Source organism: Grus americana, chromosome Z (genome assembly GCF_028858705.1).
Source record: "Grus americana isolate bGruAme1 chromosome Z, bGruAme1.mat, whole genome shotgun sequence".
Lineage (NCBI taxonomy): Eukaryota > Metazoa > Chordata > Aves > Gruiformes > Gruidae > Grus > Grus americana.
Genome location: NC_072891.1, coordinates 41,480,699 through 41,496,544, shown reverse-complemented (window position 1 = coordinate 41,496,544; position 15,846 = coordinate 41,480,699). Strand labels below are relative to the sequence as shown.

General features: G+C 40.0%; 1 protein-coding gene across 4 annotated transcripts in view; it reads right to left on the bottom strand.

Moving 5' to 3' along the window:
- Positions 1 to 15,846, bottom strand: part of TRPM3 (transient receptor potential cation channel subfamily M member 3) — a 429,177-nt gene that overhangs the window by 19,963 nt on the left and 393,368 nt on the right. For all 4 annotated transcript variants that reach the window (XM_054809132.1, XM_054809133.1, XM_054809134.1 and 1 more), the window contains 4 exons: positions 12,816 to 12,990; positions 2,167 to 2,317; positions 1,409 to 1,608; positions 83 to 215 (listed from right to left, as the gene is read on the bottom strand). In XM_054809132.1, the coding sequence (XP_054665107.1) occupies positions 83 to 215; positions 1,409 to 1,608; positions 2,167 to 2,317; positions 12,816 to 12,990 (659 nt within the window). The remainder of the gene's footprint in view (positions 1 to 82; positions 216 to 1,408; positions 1,609 to 2,166; positions 2,318 to 12,815; positions 12,991 to 15,846) is intronic.

The following is a 15,846-nucleotide window of genomic DNA, read 5'->3' as shown; positions in this document are numbered from 1 at the left end:
AGAAAAAGAAAGGAAGGGTGAGAATGGCAGCATAAACACATTTCCAGATCACCTTATGAGACAACAAACAAAAAAAGTGCACCTTTCTGAAGTGACGCGGATTCTTTCATCATTGGAGGAATTGAATCTGTCATCCTTTTCTCTAAAATATTCTTCTATGCACTGCTCTTCAAAATCATGGACTTTTTTCAATTCATCCTCAGTTATGAAAAGTTCTGTGGAAACAATGGAAAAATGTGAATTTGGAAAAGATTAACATGTGAAATTAACTACATTCTTCTTATGGCGGAATTCATGGAATAAACTTTCAAAAGCAGGCTTCAAATGTATCTGGCGTTTTGGTATGAAAGCAGATAAATGCAACTAATTACCAAATTAGTGGCTTCAATTATATAAGTTTCTGGAGACAGAAACACTTAAGCAGGCAAATGCTGAGCAAACATGAATATGTTTTGATTGCATGAGATCTAAACACAGCTGCTGGTCATGTCCTGGAGAGATGGTGAGAGCCAAAGCCTACCTGTAACCTAGGACAAATGTAATCAAATTAGTAAACCGCTAGGAAAGGAGTCTGAGAGTACAGAGGATCTATTTGGCATGGCAAGAGCTGCTATCTGCAGGCAGCAGCAAGGGCTGTGGCAGACAGCGTGGTGCGAGTGGGAGGAGAGCAGTCTGGTTGCACTTGCATCTCCAGTGCCACCACATGGCTCCAGCTCCCTCCTCATAGAGAAATGGGCTGCGGCATGGGCTAGTGTTGGGAAGAGATGCACATCCCTTAGCTCCCTGCCTCTGGCATATACATTGCGGGAGGTGGAGATCTTCTACTTTGAAGAACTAGATAGAGAAGAGGAGAGAAAGTGTTATCAAAATAATCTGACAGGTTTTCAGTCATGCTTATGGGAGTTCGTATTAAAGCGTCTGGAGAAACTACTCCTCCAGTTTGAGTCAGTGTCAAGGAGAGAAAATGTGTCTACAAAATAATTACTTCTCACCATCTCTCAGCTTATCTAGGCAAAAAGTGTGTTGGGGGAAAGTATGTGCTGTTTGCTCAAAAAGTAGGAATACTGTCTCTGCATTTTCAGAAATAAAACAGATCTGGAAGTGTGATGGACTGTAGGAAGAATTCCGGCAATTACAGACCTCTAGCAAACCCCTTTGCTTTGAAGGAACAAAAGGAGGAGCAACCCCAAAAATCCCAGAAAAACATAGCCTCATTAACGCTCTTCGGAGAGCTTAGGATTGGACAATGAAGGTAAAACTAACTGATTCAGATAAGTTTTTTGCAGTTAAAAGTAGTTCTCTGCTGGAAAGGTTATCAAGGTGCTGGACTTAGCCTTCCTTCATGAAAAACACTAGATATTACCAAGGGCATTTGAAAGTCCCACCCTTTAAATTGTCTAAGGCTTACTTAATCCATAGTCTCTCTCATCTGGGTCGCTTTCATGCTTCCGCCATCTGCAGCAGAGGTGCTGGAATATCATAGTCATGTGGCTGAAAATGATCAGCGGCGGAGGGAGAACAGGTCTTTCGTGAAATGTCATGATTAGCTGATATCTTTGAAACTTCCATACTTGGTTGGATATAGATTTGACTTCAAAAAACGTATTGCTAGAAGGCAAGATGAGGAAAATAACATCAGATTGAAATGGTTTTGGGTACTTTGCCAAAGATGACATAACAGCACCTTAACTAGACACATTTCATTAATAGTGGCAAATGTTTCCATGTCGCAAAAAGAGGAAGAATAACAACAGCAATGATTAAGTTTGTGTTTCAGCAAAGCGCAGCAGCAATTAGCCATTTCAAAGTATCTTGCTACTGTGTACGTCTGCTGTGTTCAACCACTGAGCCTTACCTCAACGCAATGAGACAGGAAAGTATTTTTATTCTTGTTTTCCATATCAGGAGTGAATGATGCCATTACTGAACTTTACATTTTTTGGCTTCTGTGCCCTGATTCCCATCAGGTGTCTGTCCTTGGAAATGAGACAATGTGAAGAACTTGGCATTTCCCTCATTCCCTGGAGACAAGCTACTGCCTCTTTCCCTCTCACCCTCACATCCTCTGAAAATGGGTCTTAGCCAAAGTCTTCAGCTTAGGAGCCTTCTTAGGCTGTGAATAATGCCCATTGCCCCCAAGTCCATAGTTTGCGATGCATCACTCACTTGAAAACAGCAATAAGGAGATTCACCAAAAGTATGTTTGCAACCAAGAGGTAACAGGCCATGATGGCAGGAACGATCCATGCTCCTGTCTTGCAGGGAGGTAGCTGGATTATTTTGCCATCTTCTCTGGTTTCATTTTGACCACAAGGAGCTGGGAACAAAAATGCAAAAAAAAAAAATGCAAAATAGGAATGAATCTTATTTTTTCAGTGCTTTTTACAGAAATATTTAAATATTTATAAAGGCCTGCCTGCCAAAGCAATATCTTCCAAATAACAGTGGCATTGATGCTCCCCCCCAAGAAGTTTGCACTTGCTATCACAGATTTTACAAGCTGTAGTTCTTGTTATTGTGTGTTATTTCCCATGAATATCAAGATATTTCCCTCAGAAATTGCAGGAGACATGTCTGGTGTGAGTAAGCTGCCTGGTTGCATACAGCTAAAATATCATTGTACTCTGGTAGTAATTAGTGGCTGTCCAAATAAAATGATCAAAATGTTTAATCCCAGAAAAAAGCTCACATATTATTTTTTTAATGGTGAAAGCTTGATCTTTTTTGTTTGATGGAGAGGGATGTGATAAATAGCATAAGGAAAAAGAAGTACATGCAAGTAAATTAATGAGAAGACATTTATTGCTGTGCACTGCACTGCCTCAAGCCCCACTGGGACTTACTCATAATGACCCTCTGCTATTAAGGACTTTTGACAGCATGCCTAGAAACAGTGGGTGAGATTATAAAGTCTTTACTGTACCAGGTAAATGGACATGTAGGCAGCAGAGTTGCCACCTGTTCCATCCCTGAATGCTTTGAAACAAAAATATTCTCAGTATTAATGTTGTAGAACTGAAGCAAGGGGAGAGAAAACATTGTGAAATAGTTTTCCTTGCTTGCTTTTTTTACATGGTTTCATGCACTGTGGTGAGTGACCTGCATTTGCAAGTGTGGATTCAGTTTATGTCTTTCTAGCCTCAGTCCTAGTGTTCCTAAGTACCTCTGTAATCAGCTCTTCAAGAAAATTATTGAAAAAGCAGCTTACATATACAAAGCATCTTAGTAAATTTTGCACAGCACTACAGCTAGCTTCCCCTCATCCCTATCAAAAAGAAGTTTAAATGAGGAATTTTCAAAGTGCTCAGCACTGGCTCATTTTCTGCTGATATCAATGTGAGTTTCCCACTGATTTCACGGACAACAAAGTTTGCCAATGCCATATGTTTTGTAAAATTCCACTCTATGTCAACAAATCCATGATTTCCAATACCAACTATTGCTTCTTCTCAAAAAGGTCTTCCTGAACTTGGTTCACAGAGCATGGGATTCAGCTGTGGGTGTCTGTACTGGCAATCTTATGATATTATGTGTGATTTGGGTATGCGGTTTTGGGTGCTACAATAGCTGTTTGGCTATTACATATAGAAATATTATAGCCATATGGGACAGAAGAATGCACGATACATCAGCTTCAAACAAGAACTCTCTCAAAATATTCAACTCATGGAAAAAGAAATGGCAAAGCCAAATACAAGCAATACTACTACTACTACAAGCAGCTCTTTTGTGTCTGGACCCATCGTGTCACTAGTCCTTCCTACTTACAAAAATACACTTTATTACTGGAACTGGCTGAGAGTATGCAATTCTTTATTTCTCAGAAAGCATCACCTTGCAGATCATTTTAAGTTAGTGCTGATTTCATGCTTCCTGCACTGCTCCAAGCACTGGTTTCATTTAGACATTCAAAATGCCATCTGTGAGCTGCTGTGAGTGTGGGGCTATATGTGCTTAGACATCACCCAGCAGAAATTGGGACGTATAGTACCTCTTGGTATCAGCACTCAATATGAGACTTACATTTCTGTCTGTGTGGAAATAACTTGCTCACATGTTGATTCAGATCTACAAAGTCCAACACAACACATTACCAAAACCCATCATAATTTCACCAGTAATGGAACAATCACTGTATCAGTTGAGGAAAACTGTTTTGTGTGCTGAAGGACAGAAGAAATAATGTCTTTTGTAGCAATGAGAGAAATTGGTGAGAAGCATTTTTTAAACCTTAGATCAATGAGATAAAAAACTCAGGTCAAAGTCTGGTTACAATTCTATTGTGCCTTTTTTTTTTTCTACTAAAAAAAGATAATTTAATCTAAAAAAAATAATCTTTGACAACTACAAAAAAGATTTCTTCAGCTTTATTTGCCTGCAACAGAGGCATTAGTGCATTCCTATCAGTTTATGCCACATAGTGATGGCCAAGTTAGACTTCCTACACAGACAAGTTCCCAAAGTCTATTCTATACATGCATAAAATCATAGAATTGTTTTGTCTGGAAAAGACCTTTAAGATCATCAAGTCCAGCCATTAACCCAGCACTGCCAAGTCCACCACTAAACCATGTCCCTAAGCACCACATCTACACATCTTTTAAATACCACCAGGGATGGTAACTCAACCTGTTCCAATGCTTGATAACCCTTTCGGTGAAGAAATTTTTCCTAATATCCAACCTAAACCTCCCCTGGCACAACTTGAGGCCATTTCCTCTTGCCCTATCACTTGTTACTTGGGAGAAGAGACCAACACCCACCTGGCTACAACCTCCTTTCAGGTAGTTGTAGAGAGTGAGAAGGTCTCCCCTCAGCCTCCTCTTCTCCAGGCTAAACAACCCCAGGTCCCTCAGCCGCTCCTCACAAGACTTGTGCTCTAGACCCTTCACCAGCTTTGTTGCCCTTCTCTGGACACACTCCAGCACCTCAATGTCCTTTTTGCAGTGAGGGGCCCAAAATGGAACACAGGACTTGAGGTGCAGCCTCACCAGTACCAAATACAAGGGGACGATCACTTCCCTAGTCCTGCTGGCCACACTATTTCTGATACAAGCCAGGATGCCGTTTGCCTCCTTGGCCACCTGGGCACACTGCTGGCTCATATTCAGCCGGCTGTCAGCCAGCACCCCCAGGTCCGTTTCCACCAGGCAGCTTTCCAGCCACTCTTCCCCAAGCCTGTAGCGTTGTATGGGGTTGTTGTGACCCAAGTGCAGGACCTGGCACTTGGCCTTGTTGAACTTCATACAATTGGCCTCAGCCCATCGATCCAGCCTGTCCAGATCCATCTGCAGAGCCTTTCTGCCCTCAAGCAGATCAACACTCCCACTCAGCTTGGTGTCATCTGCAAATTTACTAAGGGTGCACTCGATCTGCTCATGCAGATCATTGATAAAGATATTAAAGGAAACTGGCCACAGTACTGAGCCCTGGGGAACATCACCTGTGACCATCCACCAACTGAATGTAACTCCATTCACCACAACTCTTTGGGCCCGGCCATCCAGCCAGTTTTTTACCTAGAGAAGAATATGCCCATGCAAGCCATGAGTTGCCAGTTTCTCCAGTAGAGTGTTTGGCTTGTCCTGAAGGTTTGCAAAAGTTTCTCTCTTTTACTCATTCTGCTGTGGGAACAGTTTTTAAATAACAAGGGAATATTAATCTCATGCCTTACTTTATGGAGAACTAAGCCACCACTTAATCTTCACATCTTCAGTGGCATGAGAAAATGTATGATATGTGTCCAAAATGCAGAACTCTATGTTCCACTGCACATCACTGAACTTCTTACATCTTTAAATGACAACATTAATTTCAAAAGATTTTTTCCCACTGTTACATAAACTGTTTGTTTAAAATAATTACTCCCAGGAAACCAGAAACAGAAATTTCTCTGTGAAAAAGGACAGAGGACTCTGGCAGGAGGCTAAAAGTAGCAATGATATTATTTTTAGATAATGAAGATACTTATTTACATTTAAGAAATTAGAATTCTGTTTGTAGGGTTTGAGAAGACTTTGTTACGGTAACCCAGGACAGTTTGCCTCCCCCCTCCAAGTATGTAAAGTCCCGAGCGCGTCTTATCTCCTTGTTATGGTAAGCTGGGGGAGTTTGCTTCCCCCCATCTGCACAGATCTCTGCATGGGTGCCAGTGATGTGAAGGACAGCTGCGGAACTCAGAATTTGGATAACAGCACCTGCATTACATCAGCAAGTTTGCTAATGAGCAAAACAGGGTATTGCATATGCATGATATGTTAATCAGTGCAAGTTTTACTATCCACCCCTGCGGTGCTTTCCCTTGAGCTTCACTCCTGAGCGGGGCTCCACTGCATGGGGGACCCATTTGATGAGTGTTGGTGTCCCGGGGCTCCCACCATGGTAACGCTACACTTTCCATAAAGCCGACACTTTCACTTGCTGAGTGCTGTGCCTCATCCCTGAGGGATCCGCACCTGTCTTTCTTGTGTAACGTGGTTTGACCATTTTAATTATGTTTGGAGAAATGCAGTATTTTTTTTTAATATGTGCAGTAACATATTGTGATAAGAAACTTTTTCAAAGCACGATTTTAACATGTTATGCTGGTTTTGGCTGGGATAAAGTTAATTTTCTTTCTACGAGCTGGTATAGTGCTGTGTTTTGGATTTAGTATGAGAATAACATTGATAACACACTGATGTTTTTAGATGTTGCTAGGTAGTTGTTGTGCTGACACTAAGTCAAAGACTTTTCAGCTTCCCACGCCCTACCAGGTGCACAAGAAGCTAGGAGAGCACAGCCAGGACAGCTGACGCAGACTGGCCAAAGGGATATTCCCTACCATATAATATCACACTCCGTATCTAACTGGGGAAGCTAGTCGGGAGGCAGATTCGCTGCTCAGGAAAAACAGGCTGGGCATCAGGTTTTTTCTTCCTGCAAGTGGTGAGCAATTGCATTTGTGCACCACTTGTTTTTGTTTAATCATTTGTATAATAATTATCTTCCTTTGTTATCCTATTGATCATTATCTCAACCCACGATTTTTTTTTCCATTCTCCTCCCCATCCCACTCTGGGGCGAGGGGAGTGAGTGAGTGCCTGCATGGTGCTTTGTTGCCAGCTGAGGTTAAACCACAACATATGTATGAAAACATACTCATCTTTTAACATTAAAGCCTTGCTTTAACAAAAAATACATACAGTACTTAATTCTATTGAAATTTTTTGCTGAAGCAAATTCTGTTAGTATAACTATATGCCTATTTCAGGTAACTGAAAAACCTAATCAGTCTGATGCCTACAGGACAATGGATAAAGGCCAGACATTAGGTCCTGAACTCAGGCTTTACAAAATAATAAATGACTGGAGTTTTAATTTCAATTACATGCATTAACTTCACTCAGCTTTCAAATATTGCATCCTGACATCTGTGGACGTACATATTTTTTGCATCTCTTGTTTCCTTTTTCACAGTCTCCTCCTATGCTTATTTTTCATTCTGGGCTCCCATCTACAGTTTCCTGTATGGGCCTTTCCTGCTACATACCTAACCCTTCCTCTTTCCTGGCCAGCAAATAGTTGCAAAGCAAACAGCAGTAACAGCAGTAACCCACACCTCTGTGCATTTCAGATGTAAAGTGGCAGCAGAGCTCAGGAAGAATTTGTTTCCCTGCCGTAATTACTGTCATGACATGGGCACTGATAATTTTTACTGTGTATTGGGTGGAGGGCTTGGGAAACAATGTTTGCAAATTTCTGCATCATGACTCTTCCCCCAGCTGCACCCTTCCAAAGTAGTTCTGGGAAATAATGGAGAGAGGAAAGTGCATGATTGAACAGCTTTGTTACCAAATCACTTTTTGCCTTTGATGAAAGCTTCTCACGTAAAAATGGATACCACTTTTACAATAGAAGTTGATTTGTTTGAAATCACAAGAAACTGTGGAATGGGTTCATATGATCACGATTATAATGAATAGGGAAACCAATAAGTGTATTAACTAACAAACCAACCCATCTTTCTTTTTTTTTTTTTTTTTAATTCAAGCCTGCACATTTTAAATGCACTTTGATCACCCTGTTTATGAGTACATAGACATCTTCCAATTTTGATCTGCGTTGAACTCAAAGGATCTGAAAGCATTTTTTTTTTTTTTAATGAAATGTCTAAGCAACTTTACCAGTTTGCCAGGCTGGTAAATATTGAAAAAAGGCTAAGCGAGCTGCCTAGTGCTGTCCACTTCTTCACTGACAGAGAAAACACTGAACTCTGGGAACTCTGAATCTCACACCATTGCTCTGTTCATCAGCAGAAACATCCAGGGAATTCAACAGTGTCTCATTAGTTCAGAAAAGTTGCTTTAACTACAACATCATGATCTTACACGTTGCTTCTTGCCCTCAGCCACACTAAAAATGACTTTGAAACATCTTTCCAATCAGCTGGTATTTTAATCAAAATTTATAGTAAATCTCTGTATTGTTCTTGTTCTCTCTAGTGCTTTCTCCATCCTCCTCCCCGCTGACATTAAAAATATTCAACTAAATGGAACCCAAAATATAACCTCAGAGGAGTGCTAGGAAGGGAAATACTACTGCAATTTGGGGCAGAAAGACTTTCAAAATGATGTGTGGGCTGTGCACAAATTTCATCCTCTGCCTTTGTCTAACAATGCTAAAAATCTTGCCTGCTGCAGAGCTGCAATACACATTAAAAAAAAAAAAGCAACCAAAAACCAAAATCCAAACTGAAAAACCAACACAGGTATGATTTATTCTGTTCTAATTCCAGAGTGATCCACGCAAATGACAGTCCTCACAGGAAGCTCCTATGGAGATGTGAAAAGTGTAAAACCTCTAAGATTGTATATAATTTAGCATAAAATTTTCATTTATACTAAGAAACCTTTGAGAACTTAAAAAAAAATCTAATAGACAAATTTAAAGAATTTAAAAATGTCTTTTCTAGTAATTATTCTTTCCTCTTAAGTTCACTGGATAGTGAAAACCTGTGTATAATTGGCAGTCCTCCAATACAAGTGAAAGAGAAGGAGGACCCATCTTTTTCTCTTAAACTATGTAGGTTTTTCCAATAAGGGAGTAAGCACAGGGAACAAACACAACTCAGACTGATCTTCGGATTCCAGATGGCACTTGAAATGCTGTCAGCTGGAAAGAAAATCCAGATGCAAATCTGACATGTGAGACACCAGGCAAATCTGAAAAACAGCCCAAACCAAAAAAACCAAACCCATGTTGGCTCAGTTGCTTTGCCTTCTGAATATAGGAAAATGTGTGGTCTGTTGCTGATCTTCTACAGGTGACTGCCATTTCTCATGTTGCAATTTATGCCATCTATCTACATTTTTTACCAAGCAAACTCACTCCCTGTGTAATTCTTTCCTCTTCAGTATTTCTTATATACTTCTGTACCCATAGTATTCTGGAGGGGCAGATAGCTTGGCAAGGTGAAAACAAAGTTCTTTGCATGTGACAACTGTGTTGTGCATTTTTTGGCTAAAATTGCCAGAATAAGTGAGGTGAACTGAGGGAGAGATTTTTACAGTGTTTGTGGATTTCCTTCCAGACAGGCATTCACTAAAGCAGCTAAGTGGCTGGCTGCTGCCCCGTGCATCCCATCCGACAGCACAAGGCTCCACTGGATTAAGAAAGGCAGCCTAAAAGTGAGACAGTTGCATACACCATCACCAGTTTCCTGACACAGATTCCTCTTCCTCCCCCAGCAAACATGGCTGTGATGAACTGTCGGTCTGAGAGGATCTGCTTTGAGACTGGTTTTGCTCTTTTTATTGAATTTACCTGAATTTTGCAATTTGAAAAGATTTACTCTGCTTCTCCCCCCTCCCCGCCCCCTTACAATTGGTCGATAATCAGGAATTTGTAGCAATGTAGTATTTATGTACATCACTGATAATAAACACCACCACTGAATAGTGTATTCATATTCCCAGAAGTGAGGATACAATTCTATCCCCACTTTTGAGTTGAAGGTGAGATCACATGCCAATAGGACACTAATGCCCACTCCAGTTAATATACGAATTTAAAAAATGAAATGAAATGAATACAGAAATTATGGGTAAAAAATGTAAATGTATACAACATGCTTTATTTTAAAGCGAGGCATTTAGCTAGTGTTTTAACAGTGCAGTGTGTTAAGATAAAAATCAGAGTAAACCCACTGGATGGACAGGCTGCCAGCTGAGGAGATGGATCCAGACGTTGTATCTGGTCAGCCTTAATGGCATGCTTCACAAATCAAATTAAGAAAAACCAAACACAAAACAAAACAAAGCTAGAAATTTTAGAGTATCATACTTTTTTTGTACATTTCTCAGATACTAGGATAATCTCCAGGAACGTGGCTCAAATGTATATGCACTTCCAAGATCAGCACTTTTGCTGAATCCCAAACTTGCAAATAATTTTGCAATATTAAACACCAAAATATAAAGAAAACAACAAAGAAACCCTTGTTATTTGCTAAAATAATAGCAATTAAAAAATCTGCTCTGTACTATTAAGTTCAATTGCAGTTTAGATAACAATTTGAGAACATGTTTATCATATTTGAGAAAGTACAAATGCTGTAATACTCTAACATGAATACGGTGGCTGATTTAGCTTAGAACAACTTGGAAAATATATATAACAACAAATTTCCAAATTGTGAAGAAATGTAAGTATACTAGTAAAACCTTTTGGGTGCCAATCAGGTAATTTTTATTGTGTAACAACATCACGAACCAGTTGCTCATGCTCCCAGTCTATTCCAGAGGTAACATTTTTGAGACAACCAAGCCTCAGACAGACATGACATATTGAACATATTTTGTGCTGAAAGAGTGGCAGATTCTAATTCCCTGCATCATCTGTCTCTCAGGAAGGAGGAACTAGGTGCTGCTTTTCATTTTGGCATCACCACTTTTGCCGCAACTCCTAGTTTCCTTGACACAGACAGAACAACAACATGTCCACACTTATAGCTGGAGTTGAAACCATCATGAATTTTACTTTCCCTAAGCCTCAGAAGTAATTATGCTGCATCTTTTTGCAGTGTTTAAATGTTGGGCATCTGAGTAACACACAAGACTGTCCCTAAATCCTCATGCAAGGGTATGGAGCCTGCCACCCTCTTTTCACACTCAAAACCCATACTTCATTCAAAGACACTTTAATTTCTTAGGTTTCAGGGTTCTAAACTATAATCAGCACTTCATTAAAAAAATACTGAGAACTTTTTATTCAGCCAGTTGCCAAGTTTGTTGCACTATGGTAGTTACTTAGTACAACATCAATAAATGGCCACTTGTAGAGGGACAGACAGAATTCTGCTTGTGGAAGGAAGACACAGTTTAATGGGATAAACCTTTATCCCTCTATTATACTTTTGGACCAAGATGAAGTTTTATAACCCCAGCTATTATGCCTTTAGAATGAAATGAATTTTTAAAGAGAAAAGAAAAGGAAAAAGGATAAAAATGAGGGAACAGGGTAAAAAGCTAAACTCAGTGAGAAGCTTTGTGATTTTAAGTATTTGTTTACTTCCCTGCATGCCATGCTGCCTCTGAAAACAAAGTGGGGAAGTAAACATAAAAAAGAGCTTTCATCTATTTCCACAGTAATGATTCTGTGCTAACCAGGAAGAAGAAATAAACATGGAACTGCTGAAATATATGCCATGTGATATGTATACCTCTGTCCATCTGAAACACTGATAAGTTGGGGGCATTATTGGTGATATAGATACATTTCTTACCTTAACGAGCTCAGGAAAAATCAACACCCTTTTTCCATTCAAACTTGGTCAATATTGAACAAGCAGAAGATAAATTATGAAAATGCTGCCCTTTCCTAAGGTGGTACACAGGAATATCCTAAACAAAGCTTTAATGGATGCCATCTGCCACTGGAAAAGGTACTCACTTCTAAATGCTGCCAAGGCTTGCACATATTTAAGTAGGAATGATGAACATCAGTTGCACGTCAGTGTTTGCTAAAGATACATTGTTTGTGATTCTTTGTTCATCTACCACATCATTTCTCATGACCCCCCCTCTCCTTCGGTGTAATGCACTGGGTGGCACCAGGAGGTTTAATTTAAGTAGAAAAGTGGCATTTTCCTGATCACCAACCAAGTGAATCCTGAGGAGACAGGTCATGAAATAGTGGCTTTTGTTCTGTTTGCACTGATGTTAGCACAGTCTTGCCTTCCGATGAATAAATAAATAAAGCAAAATTCTAATAATGGATCTACTGTCCCCCAAGAATTGCATCACGTGGTTTAGCATAAAGGTGGTGGCAGTGAGAAGGTAACAGAAAAAAGAAAACACATTGGATTAGATTCTCATGAAGTGCAGAAGCTGAAGGTCTAACCCAGTATTATTAGACTTGATGGTCAGTATGAAGTTAGGTAAAAAAGTATTTAGGTCTAAAATCAAACCAATGGATGAGAAAACAAGAAGTGACTTTTTATGTTCCAAGTATACCATTGAACTCATGGTAGATACCTGGGAGGGTATCCCTGTCACCCAACTGGTAAAAAGGAACCTTTTAAAACATTCTTCATATGCAAGGCAATTTAGCATTACAGATTTTTGGTTAAACAATTGCAAAATGATGCCAGATGCATGTTCTGAAACTGATCTCCCAATATTTGCTGAAAAAATATTTTTGTGACCATTCTCTGTGAAGAAGGAGTTCCTCTATCCTGAGCCATTTATTGAGCACACACACATGATCTAATAGGACGTCATCTGATCAAAGTTGGATACCTGACTTTGGAGTATGAGAATCATAAACTTGCTTACGGTCTATCTGGTCTGCAAACACTTCCCCATAGATCATCCAATAAGGCATGTAAAAAATGTTTTTCGCCAGCTTCCACGAAGGCTCCTCATTGGGGAAGAGAATAGCCTGTCTTGCGACGCCAAAGCTCATCAGAACCACCAACATGATGATGACAAAGTACATCATGTCTATCATCTGAATGTAAGGACAGGAAAACAGAGAGAAAGAGAGAAGGGAAAACAATTAGAGGAATTTATTTGTCCATACTCCTATTACTACATGTGGCAAAAAAAGTTTGTAAATCTTAGAATTTTCAAAAACAAATTTTGAAAAGCCATTCTCAGTTTTACGCATAACAAATTCAATTTTCAGAGAATGATGTGGTATTATTGTGCCCTTAGTTTTACCCAGTGTTGCTTTTAAGAACAACTTCAATGTTCTGAATAGGCTTGAAAAGACAAGATACCATCTGGTCACACCAGTTGCCTGAACAAGAATATAGGTTCACTGTAATCAGCAGCTTGGTCTGGGCAAGGGTTGCGAGATGATGTATTGTTTATAGGCACCTAGTGGCAACTGTACCAAAACAAAAGGGCTGACATGGATTATTTTATTCACTGGTAGTCATTGTCTTGGAGCAGAGGAAGGAAGCTGCATCTAACATAAGGAGTAACGGGTGGCAGAACAGCCTGTTACTGCAACATAAGGGACACCATGGTGGTAGCCAGTGAGAAAGGAAAGCTGTGATACTGCCTGGACTAGAAATCAGCTTGGTGGGGGAGTGTGACAAAGGCCATATTTAAAAAAAAAAATAAAATAATAAATGCAGATAACACAGACACTAAACTCTATTGTTCTCCATTGTTGAAGGCCTCATTAGCATATGCACAAGTTTAATTAGTGCTTGCAAACAGTGCCTACCCATTCAAAATGTTCCTGGAAAAAGTGGGACAGCAATCCTAGCTGGTGCTGAATAGAGGCTGAAGATTAGAAGAGAAGCTGTGCTAGAAAAGACCCTCCAGAGAGCAGAGCAATGGGCATCAAGCAGGTACAGCAGAGGCGCTTTATAACTCAAAATGAATGTGAAAACAATGGGAGTCCTGTAAAGTCACTTCTAAGTTCCCTTTACAACCTTTATTTACATGTTTACTTACAGGTCTTTAGTTATAAGGCTTGCTATGACAAAGCTGTTTCTGACAGCTTTGGATGTAACTTTTGCCTCTGGTCAAAATTTGACCCAAGACTCAACCCGGAACTGCTTTAAACCTTGTGAGTTTTAACCCCTTCAACCTCTGCATTTTCTGGCTGAGCTAGATTCTGCCTTCCCTGCGAGGCAGGTGTGCAACCAACCTGCACCTCAGCCAGTGGCCTTATCGCTCCGTGGGCGACCTGCTGCAGCTCAAGAGCATGGTTGCTCATGGCAGGAGCTGGTGGACGAGGGGACTCATTTGCAGCAGATGAATCTGGCGCTGCCATGGGGATTCTTCAGTTTTAAAGCACAACGAGAGAGACCTGAGGTCAAAGTAACGCTGGGAAAGTATCTGACAGAGAAAAGAGGAATACGGAGAAGCAAACATAACAGGATATTCTCATATTTACTGAGAGAGAGATTGTAGGAGAAAGAAACCTGTAAGGCGGGGCTCTGGTAGGAGAGACTCAAGGATTTGGAAGGAAGGAACTGGGGACAAGTGAAAAAAAGTAGGGGAAAACAAAACTCTTGAGGTCCATAAAAAATGCGGGAAAGAAAGGAAAAAAAAACAAACCCTGAGGAGATGAGAGAGGAAAATAAATGCCTTAAAGAATTACAAACCAGACAAGTAAATCACCAACATTCCTATGTTATTCAGAGCACTTATCTCTCAAGAAAACCTGATTGAAGAGGAATTCCAGATCATTGTACCTCAGAGAACATCCTTAAATGGACAAGCTGCACAATTAATTTAGTTCTTACGGCTTTTAGGGAAGGAATTTGGAGATGAAACCTGGTTCCTCCTTTCTTTTCTGATGAAACTTTGTTTCAGGCAGAGATATATAACATGATACAATGTAATATAATACCTATTTTAAAAGTCATGCAAGCAAATAAACATGAGTATTTGGTCGCAATTTAAGACAATTTCTTATATGGTTCCAGTGTTTTTGATCAGGAATCACAGAGGTTTGACCTCATGTTGCAAGAAATAAATTTTTCAGTACTAGTCTCTATTCAAGCTGCATATTAGCTTTTCCCTCCTTCAATTAGGTATCTTTCTGAAACCTCAGTAGCTTGTCTGAAATCCAGTGAAACAGATGGGCGAGTTTCCACTGTCTCTAATGGACATTTTATCAGGCCCTTTGGCCTGTAGGGTCAACTTACAATTGCTATTTTAACACGGCAATGGCCCATTTCAATCATTCTGAGGAACTCATTAGTCACCCATTTAAAAAAGTGATAAAACGAGGAACTGTTGGTGCAGTTTTATAAATGAGTTGGCTCCATTTCCCCTTTTTTATTTGCAGAGAAGCTGAGAAAATGTATACATTCCCACACAGTAAGGGAACTGATCTGCCTCTGACGCTCCTGACATGCCACAGTGATTTCAGTTCATTCCCAAATAAAAGGGGAGAAAATCTGTCACTGCACAGAGATCAGAGAAGAACATTATAATAAGCATATTCTGTTGCTGAAATTAGTAGATAATAATAAACTTAGCCATTCAGCTTCTTCCTCCTATCTTCACCTTTGCTTTAGCCCATGGCTTTTAAACTTCTCGACCCCATTCCTGCCCTTTGCTTAGTTTCACTTGCTTATCTGTTCACAGTGCCCGGAGGTAAAACCTCTGACAGCTATTTTGTTGGATACGTTGCAGAGGCAGGTGAAGAGGAAGTTCCTTGACCTTGGAAAGATAGAAAGAGTTGTCTTTTTCCTCCTGAGTGTAAAACTTACTCACAATAGAAGCTCAGGATGAAAGCTGAGGTGTTAAATATGGCCTGTTGAGGAACTCAATAGCTGTGATGGGCTTACTCTGTAGAAATACGTATAACCAGCTTGATGTCCTCCATAGTGCTGAA